This window comes from Octodon degus, unplaced genomic scaffold (genome assembly GCF_000260255.1).
Source record: "Octodon degus isolate 3935 unplaced genomic scaffold, OctDeg1.0 scaffold00032, whole genome shotgun sequence".
Lineage (NCBI taxonomy): Eukaryota > Metazoa > Chordata > Mammalia > Rodentia > Octodontidae > Octodon > Octodon degus.
In genome coordinates, this window is record NW_004524608.1 from 1,035,234 (window position 1) to 1,052,265 (window position 17,032).

The following is a 17,032-nucleotide window of genomic DNA, read 5'->3' on the forward strand; positions in this document are numbered from 1 at the left end:
TACCTGTGGACTTCACTTATCCAAGTTAAACTCATCTTTCCCCCACATTCTCAGTATTATTAGTCTTAGTTACTTTTCTCATTGCTAAAACAAAACACCCAATACCCAAAGTTAAATGAGGAAAGGTTTATTTTGGCTCACAGTTTATAGTGGCTCACAGTTTGAATTCATAGTTGGTTGGCCCCAAGGCAGACAGGAATGGCAGAGGGCATTGTAGAGTAGATGGGCAGAAGGCAGCAAACAACAAGATTACCCTTAGGCTGGGTAGTACTCACACTCTTAATCCTAGCATTGGTGAATCATTCCCAGCATCACATCCTTGATCTCAGCAGCACATACCCTAGATCTAGCCACCTCTGAAAAGCCCCACCTATCAATGCGTGAGGTTTTGGGGGGACCATTTAGATACAAGCCATACTATTAGTAAAACAGTCTATACATTAGAAACCCAGGAGAAGCTTTAGCTTTTCCTTCTCTAGCCTACCTTTGAAATTTCTCTCCAGTCTACCCCCCTTTCCTACAGTCTTATGACCTTGGAGGTGGAGATATAGATAGATAGATAGATAGATAGATAGATAGATAGATAGATAGATATAGATATAGATATATAGATATAGATATATGAATTCAAGCTGAGTGTGGTGGTGTACACCTGTAGTCCCAGCACTTGGGAGGCAGAAGCAGGAGGATTGTCATGAATTTGAGGCCATCCTGAACTACAGAGTAAGACTCTGTTTTAAAAAAGGCCATGTAGGGGCTGGAGAGATGGCTCAGTGGTCTAAGGCACCTACTTAGAACAAGCTTGGCAAAGCATCAGGGACCGCGGTTCGATCCCCCAGCACCACATGCCAGCCAGCCCTGCCCCCTGGTGGGCTGAGCTGGCCACACACACACACCACTCTCTCTCTCTCTCTCTCTCTCTCTCTCTCTCTCAAATAAATAAAAAATAAAAAAAAATAAAAAAGGCCATGTATCAGTCAGTGTTTTACTAGAGAAACAGATATAACACAAGTTACACAAATGTATAAGAAACTACAAGATCAGCTTACAGTGGTCAGCCACAGAGTTGGGTGAGTTAGTGTGTAGAGGGCATCAGCATACTGGACACTGAAGGTTTCAGCCCAAGAGCTCTCTGCAGTGTGTCTCATGCAAGTCTGCATCAGCAGGCTGATGAGTCTGTGACAGAAGGCGGAAGACAACAGAAAGCCAAAGTCTATACTGGGAGGCTGAAGGATCCTGTGCTAGAAGGAAGCCCAAGCTAAAAGGTGAAGACTGGGAACTACTCTAGAGAACAGAAGCAAGTCCATCCTTCCTCGTTTCCTCTTTATATCATCCAGGAACCCACTGCCCTAGAGTGGGACCTCTACACCCTAGGGTGGAGAATCGCTGAGCCTATTTAGTTAAGCTTCTCAACTTCTGAAGTTGACACAATCAATCAACCATTATAAGCCAGCCTGAGGTCCATATGAGACCCTGTGTCAAACAAACAAAAAGAGAATTTAAGCTTGGAGTGGGGCTGTCTAGTTTAAATCTTGGCTTTTAGCTGTGTGATATTTCTCTTTTTAGCTGTGTGATATTTCTAAGCCTTGGTTTGTCATCTGCATCATGAAAATTAAATAAGATGGTACTTGCAAGATAATGCTAAATATAGTATCCAGTATATAATAAGCAGTCGATACACTCTGATATTATGTTAGTATATGTCTTAGTTATTTTCTCATTGCTGGGATGAAATATTCAACACCCACAAAATTAAAGGAAAGGTTTATTTTAACTCAGTGTGTAGAGGTTTCAGTCCATAGTCAGCTGTCTCCAAGGCAGGGCAACAAGAGAGGGGCACAGCAGAGGGAAAACAGCCCATGGCATGCCAGGGAGGAAGCTGAGGAGCATCAAGGGAGAAGGATATGTACACATACACTCTTACAGGTCAAGCCTATAGTGACCCACCCCCCTCCCACCAGGCTTCACTTCCCAACATCACACCCAGCAATAATCCAGCATCACACACCAAAGATCCAGTCGCCTCCCCAAGTCCCCATCTATGGGCACATGAGGCTTTGTGGGGGTGGGGGCGGTTGGATCCAGATATAAACCATAATAATACATAATTCTGGTGTATAAGAATGCATCTCTAAGCTGGGCATGGTGGTGCACACCTATTACCCCAGCATTCAGGAGGACTGTCTTGAGCTCAAGGTTAATGTAGGATACATAATGAGTTCAAAGCCAGCCTGAACTATATAGAGACCCAGTCTTAAAAAAATAGAACAAGGGCCAGCCAAATAGCTCAGCAGATTAAAGTGCCTGCAAGCAGGCGCAGGGACCGGGGGTTGATCCCTGGGCCAGGATTGCTGTGCCAGGCCCCACCCCCAGGGCCCACTGAGACAGCAATTGAGACTGGGTATAGTGGTGCACCCCTGTAATCCCAGCTCTTGGGAGGCTGTAAACAGGCTGATCTCTACAGGTCCAATCTAATAGTGAGACCCTGAACACCCTGTAGTCCCTTCCCTAAAAATATAAAAATTAAACAAACAAATAAACAAAAACAGAACAAACAAAAGAAATACATCCCTATTCAGTTTCAAGTCCCTATTCCACTGGCATGGTGAACACAAAGTGATTCAGCTGGAGGGTTTGCAGGTTCCTTTTCCCCAGGGTGGGATGGATCTGAGTTAGGGAGATAACTGATGAAAAGACTTAAGATGGGAGCTCCATGTTGTGCTCAGCCATCTGCTCAGGAATCCATTTACTTTCTTCTCATCCACCTCACCCTTTCAAGGCCAGACTCTTGCTCATGCAAAAGGGAGTAAGTCATTTAGGAACTTCCTTTCCAGCTGGGTCAGTGAATTTCTGTACATCTAAGGGCATAGCTTCCTCACTCATTATGCAACCCTTCTGTTATAGTTTGTGTCTAGGTGTCCCCCAACAGCACCATGCAGTCATAGGTGGGCATTTTCAGAGGTGGCTGTTGCAGAGTGGGTGATGCTGGGTTAAGCATCTTATTCTAGGATTGAGGATGTATTACTACTAAATTGGTCCATTGATTTGTTTGACATAATTCTGCACGTGAATAAAGGGAAGGTCCACCCTGGGAGGTAGCCTGGATAGAATGTAAGGGACAAGAAGAGAGCTGCTGTCACCGCATGCTGCTTCACTACTTTACTGCTCACTGCCTTGCTGCTCTCTGCCTTCCATGAATGGTTCCTCCTCTGCTACGCCACCCTGCCTTGAAGCCAGCCAACTATGAATTGAAAATTCTACAAACTGAGTTGCAATAAACCTCTCCTCTTTTAACTTTTTTTTTCAATTTGGAAGCAGATACTTTGTCAACTGACCAAATCATAAAAACCCCATGGTAGATACCTTAGTTCATCCTTCTAATAAGCCTGCTGATCTGGTCTTTCCTATTTCCAGCATCTCCACCTTCCACAAAAATGGGTGGTCTTTTTCTTCATTTCACCTCATGAAGATGATAGCTTGAACAGCCACAGGAAGTTATTTGCCTCTTTAAAGCATTTTCCAGTAGTATAGATCTTATGAATCAGATCCTCCATGCAGATGATGTCATATTTACCAAGAGATTGAGCAATCAATGAATCGTCTGTCACTTTTTACTGATTTTGCCAAAGCCATGCTTGTATATTAGTTCATTTACTGACTTCAGGTTTGGGCACCTCCATGCAATATATGGCTCCACAATTCTCAGCATGTTAATTGAAGCCTTGTTGGAACCGGGGATTTAGGGGCCGGGGAGTTGGCTCAGTGAAATAAGCACTTGCCTGGCAAGCGCAGTGGCCTGAGTTCAATCCCCAGTTCCACAAAAAAAAAAAAAAAAAAAAAAAAGTGGAACCGGGGATTGAACTCAGGCCCTTGTGCTTGCCAGGGAAGCACTTATTCAACTGAGCCATCTCCCTGGCCCCTTGTGAAGCATCTTCTGGGCAAACTTTTTTCTCAAGTGCTTTATCTTCAACTCTGAAAGATGTCTTCATTTTTTCTAAAGGGTTTCTGGCACAGCAGGCACCTTCTTCTTTTTCTCTTCTACACCCTCCATGGTTCTAGCCAGAAAACTCCTCTTTTAATTTTGGATGTCATGTATCTTTGTCTCAGCAGTGAAAAAAGTAACTAAGACTCTTTCTTCTCAGAGTCTTGTATTCCCAAAGGCCTTCCCAGGAATCAAGGAAAGGAAAGCCTGTTACCAAACAGCCACCAATATCTAGACTGTCTCTAATTCCTTTAGCTGGTGAGGGGCCCGGGGAATTCATTCTGGTCCATAAGGGAATGCTCTATCTTACTTTGTTTGCCCAGTTTTGTCTCAACCTCGAATCTTCTCTGTTCCTCTACAGGCTGTACTTTCGGCTATTTTCTGTTTTCTGCTCCTTCCCATTCTGCCCTGATGCTGACAGCCTAGCTGCCTGACTTTGCAAGGAGCACCAGGGAAGGATAAAGAGAGAAAGAGCAGATGAAGGAAACCTATCAGCAAATATACCTGAAAATATTTTTCAGCACAGTTGTTGAATTATTTATTAGTTCAGGTCTTTATTATTTCTCATCTATGCTACTGCCATAGCCTCCTATACGGTCCCTGTCCCCAGCCTCATCCCCCTCCACGCCCCTGATGTTAAAAGGGATCCTTCTAAGACATGGATCTGCCTCTTACCTAATGTCTAGTGTTCCTGGGCTGCTACTGCTTACCTGACCCTATCCCAGTAAAGTAGGTCAGGGCCTAACCTGGCCCTGAGACTCCCTTCCTGCTTCTCTCTGGCTGAACTCTGTTCTCCCCTAAAACTGGGCTAAGGTTTTGGTTTTTTTGGAGTACCAGGAATCAATCTCAGGACCTTGTGCTTGGCAGGTAGGCGCTGTACCTATGAACCACATCCCTGGCCCCAACAAGGTTTACATACCTCTGCATACCTCACTAGGTTTAGTGCACAGCAGCAAGCTGGCCCAGAAGAGAAAGCGACCCGTTTGGCAAAGAAGGAGCCTTAGAGGAACAACAAATTAAGTCACTTCCTGATCTAGCGTATTCGGTGTGAGCCGGAGACCCTTCCCAGCCTCGGATGCCCTTCCCAGCCTTGGCGCTCTCTCTTCTTCCCTACCCCAGGCAAGCCCCCGCAGCCCAGAACTACAACTCCCAGAGTTCCCTGCGCGGTGGGCCGGAAGTAGCCTTTCCCTGGGTGGCGACGGAGAGGGGCGGCGGCCCAGCGGCGGGAGATTCAAACCTGGAAGGAGCAACATGGAAGGCCGAGGAGCTCGCCCGGGTCGAGAAGCCTGTGAGTGTTAAAAGGGCCCGAGAGGGGGTTCTGTCGGGACGCGGCTGAAGGGGTTTGGTATCGTGGGCGGGCGGGTGGGGCGGGGGGCTGATCAGTGTAGAGGGAACAGGAGCCCCTGTTGGTGCCTGTGACTGCGGTCCCGCTTCGCACCTTTCGAACAGTTGTCTCCTTGTTTCCAGATTCTGGATCTCTAGGGCTGGGAGATTGTGCGAGGTGGTCTAGATGTCCCTTTAAACCCAGGGTTACTTACAGTTACTATACTTACCAAGCGCTGCCCAGGAGTACGACTCCTAAAGGGACCTCGGGAACACCTGCACTTTGAGATGCCCCTTGGAGGCCGGCCCTGGGTGTGCACGACTGTAATCCCAGCACTGGGGAGTCTGAGGCAGGAGGATCTCTTGAATTCGAGGCCAGCCCAAGCTATGTAGTGAGCTCAAGGCCAGTTGAACTACAAAGCAAGACCCTGTCTCAAATAACAAAAAAACAAAAGAGGTACAAACTGATTGGGTGTGGTGGATAGGCCTGTGATTCCGTCCCTCTAGGAGCCTGAGGCAGGAAGATAGCAAGTTCAAGGCCAGCCTGAGCAAATAACTAGACAGGTAGACTGTCTTGAAATAAGCCAGAGCTGATGACACCTACCTGTAATCCCAACACTCCACAGGCTAAGGCAGTAGGATTGCTATAAATTCGAGGCCAGCCGGGCTCCATTGTGAGTTCAAGGATAGGCTGACCTATATATATAGTGAAAACCTGTCTCAAAAAACAAATGCAAACTAAAAGGGCCTGGAGAGAGAGAACAGAGCTCAGAGTGAAGTCCCTGGGTTCAGTCCCCAGTACCACCACAAACAAAAATGGTAAAACAGAAGAAAATTTCTCTCAGAGTGCCTGAAATGCCTGAGACATTAAAATGCAGAGTCCTAAACTCTACTCAACAGCTTCAACTCTGGGTTGAAGATCTGGGTTCCAGCCTGTTGCCTGCATTTATACCTAGCAGCACTGTGGTTAGAGAGAGGGAGAGGGAGGGGCTGGAGGTGGAAGGATGGGAAGGCACAAAGGCTTCCGTCCTATCAAGAGTTAAATGCAAAACTTGCTCCTCTTCCTTCACTGCTCCTCCTACATTAGGATTCAAAGAGCAAAGTCTAAGTCCACCCACTTCTTGAAGGAAAGCTAGTTCCAGCCTAGGAGAGGCGGAAAGAATATTTTGTGGGTTTTTTTTTTTTTTTTTCATAAGGCACTGTGTATGTGTGTGTACAAAGTCCCGCCCATCTCAGTCCATAACTCTGAAGTGAGGTCACTCACTTACTGGTTTATTTTCCATGCTTAACAACCAACGCTTGTTCCCTGTACACCTCCTCAGAGGAACCCGTGGATTTCCTGCAGTTGGCCAGTGGTTTCAAATCTGTACTTGAAAGTGTGTGTGCATGTGTTTTAACTCCCTTAACTGCCAATTCAAATAAACCCTGCTGTCTCCAAATCTTACTGCAGGATATGCAATATGTGGAAATAGGATAAAAAGTGAGACGGGGCTAGGGAGATAGCTCAATGGAATAAGCGCTTACCTGGCAAGTGCAAGGGCCTGAGTTCAATCCCCGGTTCCAAGAAAAAAAAAAAGTGAGAGCCGCACGCTGAGTGCTGAGTCAAGGACAGATTGAGCAAACTCCGTCTCTGCAGGCCACCTAAGTTCCTAAATTTTTTGTGTGTGTGTGTGTGTGTGTGTGAGAGAGAGAGAGAGAGAGTGAGAGAGAGAAAGAAAAAAGGCTGGGCTGGGGGTGTAGTTTAATGCAAAGGCCCTAGATTTAATCCCCCGTTCCACAAAAAGAAGAATAAAAAACCCTAGCTCTTAGGTAGAAGCCTTCACTTCCTCCGCTGCTTCTGTAGATTTCATTTATAGGCTATGATTGCACTTACTACTTTACGCTGGAGGTATTTACTTACTAATTTTTCTTCTAATACTAATCTACTAATCTCTGTATTTCTTGATGGTAGAAGTCCAACAGCCCTGGCCTGAGGAAAAAGAGGTATGGAATGAATGAATAGTTGTTGAATGGAGTACTAGTTTAGTCTGTTAACCCAGCCTCTGACCAAGCACCTAATGAGGATGACACAGGTCCAGTTCTCAGAGAACCCAGTTTAACCAGGGATAAGAAAAGGAGTTACCAGCCAAGGAAGAGGCTCTGGACACCTGCTGGACAGCACTGTGGGAAGGTGTTGACGTAGTCTTGGGAAGGAAGAGGAAGATAGGAAGTTAACTGAGGAGAAAAAAAAGAAGAGGCTTCTGATAAAGGTTGTCTTAAATGAGGAGCTGGGACATAGGAGAGATGCTTCAGGTCTCTGGGCAGGTTTGTGTCCCAAAGTCTCTTTTTTTTGAATGAGAACTGTGTGGCTCAAACTGAGCTTAAATCTGCAGTCTTCCCTTCCTCAGCCAACAGAGTAATAATGTTACAATACCACTGCTCCCAGCTTGAGCAATAGCTTTAAGGAGCCTTAGAGCTGAAGCCCCTGTCAAATTTTCCCTTTACTGGTCTTCTCCCCTCAGATGAACGCCTCACAGCTGAGGAGATGGATGAGCAGAGGCGGCAGAATATTGCTTATCAGTACCTGTGTCGGCTGGAAGAAGCCAAGCGGTGAGCAGAGTCAGAAAGATGGATTCTCCCTGGTCTGCCTGTCCCACTCTCCCCATCCCAGACACCTGCCCTCAAAGCGAGTGCAACAGGGCAAAGGCCCATGCTGTGTGAAAGGACAGGTTGAAATAGCATCTTCTGGTTTTTTGTTTTTGTTTTTTCTGTATTTAGGACAGGGTCTACAGGATCTACAGGGTTTTACCATGTAGATAGGACTCGTAATGATTCTCCTGTTTTCAGCCTCCCAAGTGCTGGGATTACAGGTGTGCACCACCACACCCAGTCTCAATTGCGGTCTCATCATGCCCCACGGACAGGGCTGGCATGGCTTACCTGGGCGTTCTGCCTAAGCAGGAGCTTTAGTCCACTGAGTTATCAGACCAGCCCTGCATCTTCTGTTTTTTTAAGACAAATTCCAAACATGTCATCCCTTTATCCCCCTATGTCCTTCAAAACATAATTGAAGTCTATGGACATTTGCTTACATCACCACAGGGCCATTATACTCAACTAGAGTATCCGTATGTCCCTAGAAGATCAGTGTTTGGGCCATTTTCAAATTGTCCTGACTGTTAAAAAAAAAAAAAAGTCTGATAGTTCACATGGCTCATTCAAATAAGGATCTAAAAAAGCTCGCATACACACTTGTCTCTTAAGTCTTCTTTAATGTAGAGCAGCTCACCCCCCCTTTCATTTTTTATGTCACTGACTTGTTTAAGAACTAGATCACTCTTCTGGTAGAACATCCTACATCCTGACTTTATTTACTTCCTTGTGTCATTCAACTTGTTCCTCTAAGCCACACATTTCCTATAAATGTATGTTGTCTGTAAAGGCTTGATTGGATTCAGGTTCAACTTGTTTGACAAGAAGACTTCATTGGCAGTGGTGTGTGTTCCGTCTCACTTTTCATAGGTAGCGCGCTTGACTGCTCCTCCCACTGTCAGTGAAATTAAATCTGGGAATTCAGGTGATAACCTAGTGTCTATGTGATAAGATTCCCCATTAACCTTTCATCTAATGCCTTCCTCGATTATTGGTCCTCTCACCAGGGATTCAAAATGACTATTTTCTAATTCCATCATTCCTTCTTCTTTAGTTACCTGAAATACTTTTCTAAAAAAAAAACTTTTCTCGCATCATCTCAGGGCTCTCTGGATACCCCACAGTTAAGTTTGTCTGAGAGGGGCTGAATAAATACTTAATTCTTTCTGCCCAATAGTTTATTTTTAAAGTTTTCCCAAAAAGTAGGGTGGAGCAGATAGGAGATCAGGTTTCTGTGGCAGGGTGGACAGGAAACAGGCTGTGGCCGGTCTCTTTGGAAGCATACTTTCTTGTAGACTTAATACATAAGGAAATTGGGAGATTTCATCAGAGAAACCTCTTTCTCTCCCTTGTAAAGCTACCAACAATAATGTATTTTATACATTTACACTTAAAGTGTTTTCATGCCGGGTATAGTAGCACATACCTGAGGCTGACACACCTGAGGCTGAGCCAGGAGGATCACGAGTTCAAGACCAGCCTAGGTTGCAAAGTAAGCTTAAGGCCAGCCTGCACGGTATAGTGAGACCCTGTCTCAAAAGGACAAAAAGTACCACAAAAAAAAAAAAAAATAGGCCAGGGAGATGGCTCAGTAGAATAAGCGCTTGCCTGGCAAGCACAGGGTCCAGAGTTCAATCCCAGTACTGAAAAAAAAAAAAAAAGTGAACGGGGAGTGATGGCACGCCTGTAATCCCAGTACTTGGGAGGTTGAGACAGGATGATTGCTGCAAGTTCAAGACCAGCCTGCAGGCTACAAAAGTGAGCCCAAGGCCAGCCTGATCCTGTCTCAAAAAAAAAAAGTATTTTCACATTCATTAGTTCATTTGATCCTGCAGTTGCCCATTGTTGCAGGAAGTCTGGGTGGTGTTACCCTCATTTTGCGTATTGTTCAGCTGAGGCTCAGAGGAGATGTAAGGGAGGTGGTGTGGAAAATGAACCTTCTGACTCCAGGAATTTGTAAGGTTCCTAAAGATGGGCAGCTGCAGACTGCCCATAGGGCAGACTTTTGGAGCAGTTGGTCAGTCCAGGTGTTTGGGGAAGCCAGCGAGGAAGTGGAAAGAGCCATACAATGATGGGGCTGGGGGCAGAGGACAGAAACAGGAGGTAGGAGAGGCTCAGGGTCCACTCCAGGAGAGAGAGAGGCAAATCGTACAGTTGGAATAAACCAACATGGCTGCCAGAGAGTGAGAGGTGCTTTCATGCTTGCAGCTGGATGGAGGCCTGCCTAAAGGAAGAGCTTCCTTCCCCGGTGGAGTTGGAGGAAAGCCTTCGGAATGGGGTGCTACTGGCCAAGCTAGGCCACTGTTTTGCGCCCTCTGTGGTCCCCCTGAAGAAGATCTATGATGTGGAACAACTGCGCTACCAGGTAGGCATTATGTACTCCACTAGTACTTTCTTCCTGTAGCTACCCCTTCTCTTTGCAACCATGTGTATGGGTGGCCATACATTTTATTGTCCAAGTCTGGACAATTTAAAGGAGGAAAGCATGGGGCTGGTGAGATGGCTCAGTGGTCTAAAGCACCTACTTAGAACAAGCTTAGCAAAGCTCAGGGACTGCGGTTCAATCCCCCAGCACCACATGCCAGCCAGCCCCGCCCCCTGGTGGGCTGAGCAGGCCACACACACACACATAAATAAATAAAAATTAAAAAAAATAAAAATAAAAATAAAGGAGGAAAGCAGATGCTATTAATCACTGCACTACAACAGGTATTAATCAGTGTCTTTCCTGAAAATAAACTAGGGACTACTAGGGGATGGGAAGGGGTCCAGGGGCAGCAGCAGGGAGAGAAGGGAGACTGAGAGAGGATACAAAGGAGGGTACACATGATCAGAGCACCATGCTTGCTTGCATGGAGATGTCACTGTGAAGTCCCATTAACTTATACAATATGTATTAAAATCTTTTAAAATAAAAAGTCAGTGGGGGCCTGCCCCTTAGCTCAGTTCTTTAACTGGCTGCTTCAACAAAGCAGTCAGGCTCAGGTTGCTGTGGTTCGATCCCCACAAGACAGCCAGTCATGCCTTGAAGGCATTCGGAGCAAAAATAAAATAAGAAGTCAGTGTATTCCAGTCAGGTTTCTGTGTATTATCTGTTAGTGGTAAGGAGCAGTTGTTAGGTTTTTTTGTTTTTGTTTCTGGTACCAGGGGTCAAACTTGCAACCTTGTGCTTGCCAGGCAGGCAATTGTGCCACTGAGCTATATCCCCAGCCTGTTGGGTGGGTTTTAAGATGGCTTTTCAAAAAAAAAAGGGGGGGGAGGGGCTGGTGAGATGGCTCAGTGGTCAAAAGCACCTACTTAGAACAAATTTAGCAAAGCACAGGCACCGCGGTTCAATCCCCCAGCACCACATGCCAGCCAGCCCCACTCCCTGGTGGGCTGAGCGGGCCACACACACACACACACACACACACAAATAAATAAATAAATAAATAGAACAAAAAAAGGTGGCCTTGATTGCCTGGGGCTATAGCTCAGTGGTAGAGCATTTGCCTAGCATGTGCAAGGCCCTGGGTTCGATCCTCAGCACCACCCAAAAAAAAAAAAATGGTTCCAAGAAGCCAACTGCCTGTAGATTCTTCTACCCATGCTCTACACTCCAAAGTCTGTAGGGTTAACCCCCCTGAAAGGTCTTCCTGGGCATGTGTCCCTTCTCTGTGCCCTAGCCAACCCACCCTCCTTTCCTTCTCTTCCCTGCTCTAGGATCTCACCCCGCCCCCTTTCTAGGAAAGCTTACCAGCTGAGGCATCCACTCCTGGTGATTTAGGGTTCTCTGTCCTTGGCTGGGGCATCCATAGAATAAGGTCCTCTAGTCCCCTGGCATTTCCTCTTTAATCTCTAAGCTATAATCTGGGCTCGGCCTATAGGGAGTACTGAAAACTGTAGAAACTCATTTTTCTCTCCTTTCCCTTTCAGGCAACTGGCTTGCATTTCCGGCACACAGACAATATCAACTTTTGGCTGTCTGCGATAGCCCACATTGGTCTGCCTTCGGTAATACTGGGCCTCAAGATTGCTGCTCACCTCTACTATTCACAAGTCCCCTAGCCACTCATCCTTTATCTCTCTCTCTTTTTTTTTTTTTTTTTGTATTGAAAATGGAACTCATGGCCTTCCCCAGGCAGGTGCTGAGTTATATCCCCAGTTCTCATGCTTTATCTCCACTTATCTTTCTTTTGTTTTGTTTTATTTTTTTCTGATACTGGGGATGGAACTTAAGGGCCTTGTAGACCTTGCATTTGCCAGGCAGGCACTTGTGCCATTGAACTACCTCCCCAGCCTACGTTTTTGTTTTTGTTTTTGTTTTGTTTTTTTTTGCGGAACCAGGGATTGAACTCAGGCTCTTGCGCTTGCCAGGGAAGTGCTTATTCCACTGAGCCATCTCCCTGGCCCCCGTTTTGTTTTTTTTGAAACAGGATTGCACTATGCAGTTCAGGAAGGCTTTGAACTCACTTTGTAGCCAAAGCCGACCTTGAACTCAGTGATCCTCCTGCCTCAGTCTCCAAGTGCTGGGATTACAAACGTGCACTACTGTGCCTGGTTCCATGTACCTCCTAAACTAATATAACCTAACAACTGTTCCTTGGGGGTATATTTCTTTGAACCAGGCAGGCTACCTGGTCCTGCCTTGTGGCCTGAGTCATCTCTTTGCCATTATGTAGTGAGGCCCCTGGGTAGTGCAGGAGACAGGGCTCAGATCAGCCAGCTGTCCTTCCACTGAAACATCACAGGGAAACAAGAGCACACCAGATCCATAGGTCCCCTCAGTGGAAGCTGAGGCCTAGGACCCCAGCTGGACACATGATGCATGCATTTGTGTGAGTCTCTGTCCTCACTTGTAAAGTGAGGACCATAATCCTGCCCCTAATGTTGACAGAAGGGTCATATGCTCTATACAAATTCCATTTGTAAAAAATTATACTTTTTTTTTTTTTTTTGAGACATAGTCTGCCATGTAGTTTAGGCTGGCTTTGAACTCACTGTGGAGCCCAGGTTTTCCAAATGCTGAGATTACAAGCATGCACCACCACACCCAACAAGAGCTATACAAATTAAGGTGTGCATGGGCTGACCAAATAGCTCAGTGGATTAAAGCACCTTTAGGTAGATGCAGCAGCTGGGGTTCAATCCCCAGCTTGCCGTGCCAGCCCCAACCTAGGGGCACACTGAGATGGCAATTGAGACTGGGTGTGGTGGCGCGCACCTGTAATCCCAGCTCTTGGGAGGCTGAACACAGGCAGATCACTATGAGTCCATTCTATGTAATGAGACCCTGTAGACCCTGTATTAAAATAAAAAATTAAAAAATAAAAATTAAGGCATGCTAGGATCCTCTGATGTATGGTTTTATTCTGTTCTTTTCCTTCCCTGTAAAGAACCCTAAGATAAAACAGCAATGAAGAAAGATGCTGCTTTGGAGGCAGAGGCATAAGACAGCTTGTGTCCTCCATGAGGCCTCCTGCCCCCAAATGTAGCCAAGATTCATTAGTCCTCATCACAGTTGCTTAGTTGCATGGGAAGATAGATTTGGAGCCACCCAGTTCTTAGCAGGGTTCTCACTGATCAGAAGGCTCTGGCTTGGAGATAGGTAGCTTGTCCTGCTGCCTTTGGTCCATGGCCATGTGTGTCTTGTTGGCCCTCCTGGGGCTCTCCATGGGGCACAAGCTCTTCATGTTTTAAGTGACAGGGCCTGTTTTTCCTGGAGGATGTGGCCCGTGTTCTGAAGCCTAATAGCCTTGCCTACTGTCCCATACAACTAGGGCACATGTGTCTATAGCTGAGTGCTGGCTTAGCGTGTGTCCCAAGTGCCTTTCTCTTTAACACTGGACTGACTGAAAATGGTTGTGGAGGCTGATGAAGTTTCCAGGCTGCAGGGGAACACACACCTCAGGCTGGAGAGGCAGACCTAGTGCCTGACCCTCTCTCCACACCCGGTGCTGTCTCCAGTTACAACAACAGGCTGGTTTTCCCCTAGACCTTCTTCCCAGAGACCACAGACATTTATGACAAGAAGAACATGCCCCGCGTGATCTACTGCATCCATGCTCTCAGGTGAGATGCTCAACTTGCCACCAGGTTTCCTCCGAGTGGATGTGGCCAATGATTGCCAGTGAGAGCGAAATGGGAAGGAGAGCTTGCTGTGTGGGGGCCTCAGAGCACTTGTCAGGAGTGAGGTTTCATGTTTATAGCAGTGTTTAGGTTGATGTGCACAACTGCAGTTGCATAAATGTGGGTGAATGGAAAGGACAGAAAGTATAGGGTTATAGCCTGAGACAATTGAAGGAATCAGAACAGATACATATGGAGGGTTCATGCACAGACTGGGAATGTAGCATGGTACAGTGCTTGTCCAACATGTGCAAGGGTCTAGGTTCAATCCTCAGCACCACAAGAAAAGAAAAGGAAAAAAGTGGCATATGTAAGCCACATAGTGTGCATGGCGGGGGCTGTTTGGTCCTACTCCTGGCAACCTTCAGCAGGTAGCTGGCTGTATCACAGGAACTGGACTACTAGATCTTGTATTCATTTCATCTCTTCCTGCCTTCACCTCCCATGTTCTTTTATGCTTCTGTTCCTTGGCTCAGCAGGTCTATGCCTACAGCATCTTTCCTGTCCTCTTTCACTATCCTGTGACTTGTTCTTGCCAGTTGTCCTCTGCAAAACCTTTTAAGCCCACCAGGCCTCCCACACCTTATTTATCCCTCTAGCACTTGTCTTGGGCTGGTGCATGATAACATTTCTTCTGTGGGTTGGGGATTACTCGAGGGCAGGTCCTGACTGGTCTTCATCTACAAGTTGCCTTGGTGATATCCTGTGCCAACCTGTTGTCCTGGGCATCAGTGCCTTCCAACACTTTCCATTCTTCCCCAGTCTCTTCCTCTTCCGGCTGGGATTGGCTCCTCAGATACATGATCTCTATGGGAAAGTGAAATTCACAGGTAAGCCCAGCTCCTACCCAAACCACCCGTCTGGGCAGGGTCTTGGGGGTCTGGCCTGATGAATGATGGTATTTACTGGTGGTGTCGTTGCAGCTGAGGAACTCAGCAACATGGCCTCTGAGCTTGCCAAATATGGCCTACAGCTGCCTGCCTTCAGCAAGATTGGAGGCATCCTGGCCAATGAGCTCTCTGTGGATGAGGCTGCAGGTAGGGACCAGCTGCCGCCCTGCTAGCAGTGTATGCAATGAGCATGGGGGAGCCTTAAGCCTCCTGATGCTTGTATGGGCTCTGGCCACCTCTCACTCACTGGCAGGGCAATCAGGTTACCTGGTTTGCCTGCTCCTGAGGATGGTGAAGGGTGTGATGTCGGAGCAGTCTGCAGCTAGTTGTGCTCTGGCCTGGGGTTCTTTCTGGCCTCCTGACCCTGTTTGCATGACCCCTCCTTCCCAGTCCATGCAGCTGTTCTTGCCATCAATGAGGCAGTGGAGCGAGGGCTGGTCGAGGACACCTTTACCGCTTTGCAGAATCCCAGTGCTCTCTTGGAGAATCTGCGGGAGCCTCTGGCAGCCATCTACCAGGAGCTGCTGGCCCAGGCCAAGATGGAAAAGGCTGCCAATGCCAGGAACCATGTAAGAGGGGTCTTGGGGTGCTAAAGCCAAAAAGTTGAGTGACCTGAAAAGTCTCAAGTGAAACCAGGACTTTTTCTGTCCTGTTTCTAGTTCCAGAGCTGCTTGTTAGAGAAGCTGTTAACTTGTCAGTGGTGTTAGAGAAATAGGAAGGGAACCCAAGAGGATGAGGTAAATTCAGAAGAAAAGCCTGGAAAAGAAAATCTCAAGGGATGATCTTCAGGAAGACCTGAGGGGGCTCTGCAATGTGCAGTGGGATGAGGGTGGACTGGAACTTCCTGAGGCTGGTTTAACTTAACTGTCAGGGTCAGGTACTTAGAACCACAGCTTCCCAGAGTGCTTATGAGCTGACTGATTTTGGCCTTGGGAAGTTCTCCAGAAGAAATCAGTGTAGACAGGGAGGAATGCATGGGAGAGGACACATTGGTTCCCTTCTTTAGTTTTTGCAGGATGACAGAGGAAGCCAAGACATCTATGACTACTACCTAACCCAGGCTGAAATCCAGGGAAACATTAACCATGTCAATGGTAAGGAACCGGCTGAGGGGGCCTTGCAGGTGCTCTCAGGGTCATCCTTTGGAGGTTTGGGGATGACTTCTTTCGGAAAGCCCTGTCACTTCACTTGAGCCACCTCTTGCCTCAGGAGGAAAGATGAGAGTCCAACGGGTATGTGCCTTCTGGCCATCAGTGTCTGGAGAAGTGGTTCACTTGTGGGAGGTTTCTGTTTAAATGAATTTCTGTGGGAGGACAGAGCAAAGGGATAGGCCGTTTGGCTCTTGGTGCTGGGGGGCAATTGGACCAGTGTCCTCGAGAAAAGAATGTAGAACTCAGATGAGGGTGGGGGTGGGGGTAGCTGGGAGGCTCAAGATGGGCTGGCATTGTCTTGTGATGGTCAGTATACTCTGAGGGTTTGAGGTGGTGAGATGGGAGGCTGTGGAAAAGAAGCTACAGAATTTGGGCTGGCCCAGTTGCCCAGGATCTCTAGGGACCAGGTTTTGTTAGTCGCGTAGGCAGGAAGAGGATTTTGTCACATCCATCATGGAGTCTTGGGCTTTTTCAGTCCGTGGGGCTCTAGAGGTTGTTGATGATGCCCTGGAACGACAGAGCTCTGTGGCCCTGCTTGAGGCCCTGCAGGATCCTGCCCTGGCCCTACGAGGGCTGAGGAGAGACTATGCTGACTGGTACCTGGCACAGCTGAGCTCGGATAGAGAGCAGAAAGCACAGGTCAGTCTCCACCTGTTATCTACTGCCTCTGACTCAAGAGCCACCACTGCCAGTCCTTGTAATCAGGAAGCACTGAGTGCATTTTTAAAGTCTAATCTTCTGGACTGGTCAGCTTCTTTCTCAGAGTCCCTCACACTGACAGGGAGTGGGGGCAGTGCTTTGTGCCCCCTTTGCTGAATTAGGACCTCAACTTGGTAATCTTGTTTTCAGTGCGGTAGACTTTGTCAGTTTGTTTGTGTTCTAGATGTTTGTTATTCAGACGCTTGTTCAGTAAAAAAGTAAAAAAAAAAAAAAAAAAGGATCCATAG

The 17,032-nt window shown here is 47.0% G+C and overlaps 1 protein-coding gene across 1 annotated transcript in view; it reads left to right on the forward strand.

The window, feature by feature from the left end:
• Positions 1–5,218: 5,218 nt before the first annotated feature.
• Positions 5,219–17,032, forward strand: part of Iqgap3 (IQ motif containing GTPase activating protein 3) — a 38,481-nt gene continuing 26,667 nt past the window's right edge. The window contains exons 1-10 of the mRNA XM_023713840.1: positions 5,219–5,270; positions 7,807–7,894; positions 10,145–10,301; positions 11,852–11,929; positions 13,911–13,987; positions 14,807–14,874; positions 14,968–15,081; positions 15,325–15,503; positions 15,941–16,028; positions 16,561–16,724. Coding sequence (XP_023569608.1) covers positions 5,234–5,270; positions 7,807–7,894; positions 10,145–10,301; positions 11,852–11,929; positions 13,911–13,987; positions 14,807–14,874; positions 14,968–15,081; positions 15,325–15,503; positions 15,941–16,028; positions 16,561–16,724 — 1,050 coding nt within the window. The 5' untranslated portion in view covers positions 5,219–5,233. The remainder of the gene's footprint in view (positions 5,271–7,806; positions 7,895–10,144; positions 10,302–11,851; positions 11,930–13,910; positions 13,988–14,806; positions 14,875–14,967; positions 15,082–15,324; positions 15,504–15,940; positions 16,029–16,560; positions 16,725–17,032) is intronic.